Source organism: Alnus glutinosa, chromosome 12 (genome assembly GCF_958979055.1).
Source record: "Alnus glutinosa chromosome 12, dhAlnGlut1.1, whole genome shotgun sequence".
NCBI lineage: Eukaryota > Viridiplantae > Streptophyta > Magnoliopsida > Fagales > Betulaceae > Alnus > Alnus glutinosa.
The window spans coordinates 18,883,502-18,889,834 of NC_084897.1; the positions used below are offsets into that span (position 1 = coordinate 18,883,502).

General features: G+C 37.6%; 1 protein-coding gene across 1 annotated transcript; it reads left to right on the top strand.

Annotated features, from left to right (window-relative positions):
• The first annotated feature begins 412 nt into the window (after positions 1-412).
• On the top strand, positions 413-3,799 carry LOC133851438 (probable serine/threonine-protein kinase WNK9). Its single transcript, XM_062287872.1, has 7 exons — positions 413-707; positions 799-836; positions 1,052-1,279; positions 1,411-1,631; positions 1,872-2,029; positions 2,135-2,579; positions 2,689-3,799. The coding sequence occupies exons 1-7, from the start codon at positions 633-635 to the stop codon at positions 3,678-3,680; spliced, it is 2,157 nt and encodes a 718-aa protein (XP_062143856.1). The 5' UTR covers positions 413-632; the 3' UTR covers positions 3,681-3,799.
• The last annotated feature ends 2,534 nt before the right edge of the window (positions 3,800-6,333 follow it).

The following is a 6,333-nucleotide window of genomic DNA, read 5'->3' on the forward strand; positions in this document are numbered from 1 at the left end:
CACATGACTCGTTGACCGTTTGTTTTAACCCATTTTACTGACGGTAGGGGGAAAATGGTTGTCTTTGGTAGTTTAATGCTTTATTTTGATTGAATTGATAGTTTGTGAGAGCTTTACACAAAAGTTAATAATTTATGGGAGAAAAGATAATTACTCCAAAATTTAAATTAACATAATTTGATAAGAGGAAGATCATTGTAACTTCTCTCATGTTTTTAGCGAGCATGGTCCTACTCCTCATGATCTGATCTGAGCATCAACTTAAGTGGGACCTTATGTAAGCCATGTTTTTACACACTTGCAGGCCAACTGAAATCTCTTTCTCACTCTGTTTGTCACGTTCCGTCGTGGGTGGGTGGCTGTGTTTCTATCCTCTTAAAAATCGGACAGTCTTACAAAAATCATGTAAATTCCCAGACTCTTTTCTCTCTCTCTCTTTCTCATGTAAATAATTGTTCATTTTCACTCTGCCTTTCTATCTCCAAAAGTTTTAGAAAAGTATTATTTTGGTATAATAAATCCTCTGCGCGTGTTAGTGTGTGTCAGAACTGTAGAAGAAGAAGAGTCACAAGGGGAATCGTAATCATAGGAAAGAAAAAGGAGAGCAAAAAAGGTGGAGGAGAAATTGGAGAATGAATGGTCTAACACATCTTGAACCGGATTTCTCTGAGTTTGTTGAAGTTGATCCAACTGGCAGATATGGCAGAGTATACCTCTCTCTCTCTCTCTCTCTCTCTCTCTCTCTCTCTCGCGTTATCTGCTTTGAGTCTGATATTTGGGTTCCTCCATTTGTTGCAGTACAATGAAATCCTTGGCAAAGGAGCTTCAAAGACAGTGTACGAATTGTGATCCTTACGTTCCCATTTTTTTTTTTTCATGAACACCCATTTCAGATTTTTCTACAAATTGAACGTGTCCACTTGATTTATCGAGTATCCGTTTCAGATTTCTTCAAAAATTGAGCTCTTTTTGGTCTTTCTATGAGTAGTTGTAAATGGGCATTTGATATATTTGGCAGTTGTTGGGTGTTTTTGGTGTTTGATTATTGCAGTTACAGGGCATTTGATGAGTATGAAGGAATTGAAGTTGCTTGGAACCAGGTCAAGCTTTATGATTTCCTGCAAAGCCCTGAAGATCTTGAAAGACTTTACTGTGAGATTCATCTCCTGAAGACATTGAAGCACAAGAACATTATGAAATTCTACGCTTCGTGGGTTGACACTGCCAATAGGAACATCAATTTTGTGACTGAAATGTTCACTTCTGGCACTCTGAGGCAGTAAGCATTTTTTTTTGAAGTTTTAATGATTCTTTTGGGCTACTCCTTGTTTTTCCGTTACTTTTGCTATGTGGGTCTTTGGGATTCCTGATTACTTTTTGTGGGTTCTCTTGCTTTTTTGTTATTGATAGGTATAGACTAAAGCACAAGAGAGTTAACATTAGGGCAGTAAAGCACTGGTGTAGGCAGATCTTGGGAGGGCTTCTCTATCTTCATAGCCATGACCCTCCTGTGATCCACAGAGATCTGAAGTGTGACAATATCTTTATCAATGGGAACCAAGGGGAAGTAAAGATTGGTGATCTTGGCCTCGCTGCGATTCTCCGGAAGTCGCATGCGGCTCACTGCGTTGGTATTAAAACCCTGTGATTTTTTTTTTTTTTTTGGGGGTTTGGATCGTGTTACTATTTTTATCTGAACGGAAGTTGGTTGAGACCTTGTTTTATATACTGAATTTGCGATGAAACAAAGAAACTTTTTATCTGTTGTAACATGCTCTTTTCTATTATTTTCTTCTGGGGGGAACGGTGGATTTGAGCACTGAAAGACATTTAATAAGAAGTCCATATGTTTTTGGGGTTCTTTTTCGCAGGGACTCCAGAGTTCATGGCTCCTGAAGTATACGAGGAGGCTTACAATGAGTTAGTTGACATTTACTCATTTGGGATGTGCATCTTGGAAATGGTTACTTTTGAATATCCATACAGTGAATGCAGTCATCCTGCTCAGATTTACAAGAAAGTTATTTCTGTAAGTGTCCTCTGATTCTTTCTCCCCCAATTGACATGCTTTTATTTGTTTAACCATATGAAAAAGACTAGATTTCACTTGCATTTATTTATTTATTATTATTAGGGGAAAAAACCAGATGCTTTGTACAAAGTGAAGGATCCGGAAGTACGGCAATTTGTGGAGAAATGCTTGGCTACTGTCTCTCGAAGGCTTTCTGCTAGGGAGCTTTTGGATGACGCTTTTCTCCAAATAGATGATTGTGAATACGATTTGAGACCAGTTGATTATGGTAGAGAACTAGATGAGACCAGTGCCCTTATAAGGCAGCCTTTCCGCGAACTTCACCACAGTAATAGCGCCTATAGTAATGGATACACAAATGGTCATGGTTTTGAAGCTGAAAATGAATGGGGCTATCATCCAGTTGAGATTGCACCAAATGGAATTGAACTTTTCGAGTACCATGATGACGAACATTCCGAAGATGAACATGTCGACATAAGTATCAAAGGGAAAAAGAGAGAAGATGGTGGCATCTTTTTAAGACTTAGAATTTCAGATAAAGAAGGTTGGAATCTCTTTCCTCTTCTTTCCTTTGACATTATTTTGATGGACTGTTTTCTTGTACCTCTCCTAGTGGAAATCAAATGTGTCACTGTGACTTAATTTCTTTGCAGGCCGAATCCGAAACATTTATTTCCCATTCGACATTGAGACGGATACAGCATTAAGCGTGGCAACTGAAATGGTTGCAGAACTGGATATGACCGACCAGGATGTGACCAGAATAGCAGAAATGATTGATGGGGAAATTGCTTTCTTGGTTCCTGAATGGAGGCTTGGGCCAGGAATAGAGGAAACACCCCGCTTTGCTAATCAAAGGTTGTGCCATAATTGTGCTTCCAACCATACCTCTAGTGGCTCCTTCATGTGTTTTCTGTCAAATAATCTTCAATGCTGTAAAATTGGATGTGCTGCTTCAATGCACGGGCGGTTCGAGGAGATCACATTCCAAGCCGAGTCTTCTGAGCATCATGCGACAGAGGATGGCTTGCATTATCATGACATCTGTGGTCAGCATGAAATCCCTGAAGGTAGTTCAGTTGGCTCTGGGCAGAGCCATTCTTGTGGAGAATATGAGAAATTGGAGCAATCAATATTACTTGAGGATGGGAATGAGGTTAATATGATCAATGACATCGACAACGGATTGAAAGCGGCCGGAAACTTGATTCAAAATTTATCAGGCTCCCATTCTTTCTCCTTGAAGCCCTCATTATACTGTGACCTTTCAGAAAATTATGAGAAAGAAAACCAGCAGGAATTAAGATGGCTCAAAGCAAAGTACCAAATGGAGCTGAGGGACCTTAGGGATCAACAGCTACGAAATCCATCAAAGTCTTCAACTTGTGGAAATGTGGAACACAAAATAGATAATGGGTTTTTGACATCTCCCATGAACAATGGATCTCCCGTGGAGAAATCCTCTGCTCATGTCAATAAGAGCTGCCCCACTTCGGAAACCCAAAGGGCCCGAAATTGCGAGGCGATGAAGGATTCCTCTAATGCAGAGGATGTGGTCACTGCCAAGAGTTTCTACACTGGTTCATTACTTCCTCACGCTCTTCACAGGGCAGTTTCTCTCCCAGTTGATGCTGTTGATATATAAACGTGTCAGCCACTCTGAATTCTTTTATATATTCCCTTATACTCATAGAGGCTGTACAATTATCAAATCCGCCCTTTTTTCCCCAGGCAACATCAAATTCACCATATCTACTTCCTCTCTCTCTCTCTCTCTCTCTCTCAACTTCAAATTAAATGGCGACCACATATATGAATAATATGCTATCCAAAGAAATGGTGGTGATGGGTATTCGTATTGATTAGTGCTTCAAGTGTAATGAGTTGGTTGACTTTGTCTCCGTTCATCGAGTCCTAGACAGCCATATTTGTAGTTGTAGGATCTTCTAGTGCGGCGACTTGGATGAGTGTTTTTTCACCTTTTTTAGTACAAAAACAATGATAGATATAAGCACAGATTTGAACAACGAGGTTTGTAGGGTCACCGAGTATAATGACTTGGTTCAACTTCATTACCCGTGTCGGTGAATCTCATCAATTCAACTTAAACGTTCCAGAAGCCCCCATCCCGGGTTTGTAATTCGTTTTCGGGTGTCGAGTTTTAGGTTGTGTCGAAGTAGGGATGTAAGATTAGAAAGGTAATACGAAATGGAAAATGTTAGATTTACAACACCAATACAACAACTGTATAATAGCTCCTCACATGAGGGTGAGCCCCATATGTGGGGCTCACCCTCATGTGATGGGTTGTTGTACAGTTGTATTGGTGTTATACAAGAATCAAATCTCATACAAAAATACCCAATACACACTCCTTATATACCCATCCTCTCATGTGGTGTGGGTTCTACTCCATGTGAGAGAGGATGGGTGTGTATTGAGTATTTTTTATTTATTATTATTATTATTATTATTATTATTATTATATCTTTTTCCCATAAGAATATATGGGTTAATCCTAACTTTACCCGTTCAATTAAACGGGTCATATTTTTTAACCATAATCCGTTAATTTCATATTAGATTAGTATCAGATTTGAGGATGGTGTCAAAACTTGTCATTCCTAAATTTTGTGCGTCAAATTCGGATCATGTCGAAATATGATAATAAGATTATATTAATCAACTCTTAAGGGTACGTTTGGCATTGTGAGTTCGCAAACAAAAGTGCAAATTTAAACTAAATTGTAGAAAATGAATCATTTGGAATTGCGATTTTAAAAAATTGAGACTTGAAAATGCAGAAAATTTGTGTTTTTAAATTGCAGGAGATGTGATGCTTTTTTGAAAACGCACAATTTTAAAAGGTTAAACTGCGATTTTGTCAAATACTTAACTGTGTTTTTAAAAATTACGTTTTCAATCGCAAACTCAAACGAACTCTAACTCTACTCGTTTAATTATACATATCATATTCTTTATTTTTATCCTATTAATTTTATATTTAATTCGTATAATTTGTACGGATACATGTCAAGTGCATGAGAGAGAGAGAGAGAGGGAAAGGCAGCATGGCGGCGAATTATTTGGACTTGGTAGAGCAAAAGGTAATGGGCAATGAGAGTTTGTGTAGGACACGTCTTTAGCTTATTTTAGATCCATCACTTTATGTCAATTATTCTAGAGAGGGGGATTTCCATTTTCCATGTTCAAAGAAGAGTAAAAGATGTATGGGCCACCAAAGAATCATGTTCCATGCATGCTGATCTACTTGCAATGTGGGATTAAGCCACATCCAGTCATCCATCCACATGACCATATTAACATGGTATGGTCCACATCATGACCTCACATTATCACTTAGGTCGACTTTTTGAGGTGGACATCTAAGCTTTTATTTTTAAAATCGCATACAAACCCATACCCCATAATTATATCATAGATTTGTACAAAAGTTGTACCTTTGGGAGTACTGCTTTTCTTGGTCAAAACTCCAAAATCAAACCCCCCTATTTTCTCATCTTGTGTGCTTAAGATTTGAATGTAGTCATTAGCTCTGCATGACCAAATCTGATCATAATCCAGATAATTATATCTTCGAATTGCTAGTAATTTAAACTAATAATGAAAGCAATTCTATATAAGAGATTCACATGCTTTAATAAATTTCGAACCATCCGACCAATTATTTTGACAGATTAAGATTGTCTATAATTATCTGTCCGAAAAGTAGAGGATTCGGGCAGGTGATTGTGAAAGACCACTTGTAGGACTCACGTGACCGAGTAAGTGGTTGGACAGCGAAATTTTTATTTAGTCAAGTCGGTATCATAAATAGTCTCTTATAATCAACTAGCTGAATTCTCTACACTTTGAACAAATAATTGTAAACAATCGTACTCTCTCGAACAAGTAAATCCTATTACTTGCCTAAATTGCAGGCAATTCCAACAAATAATAATAATTGCCGTGGACCCTAAGTTTGTTTTGCAACAAGTATATGATAAGGCCATGAGGGTATTTGTCTTTCTTAAGGAATCAACGATATATATATATTGGTTGAATTTGGTCGTTTATTGACTAAGTTTTTAGGTTGGGTGTCTTAATTTGATATAGATTCGATTTTTATTTTAATCTGAAAGAAAATGAGGAAAAATTTATGTTTTTTTTTTTTTTTTTTTTTTATGAGAATAATTTCTAATCTGCTGAGTTGAGCATGGTTAAGTTTTGTTATATTATTTCTTAATACAACCTGAGCCAAACTCGAGCTTGATGTTGAGTTTAATCGGTGTTTATTT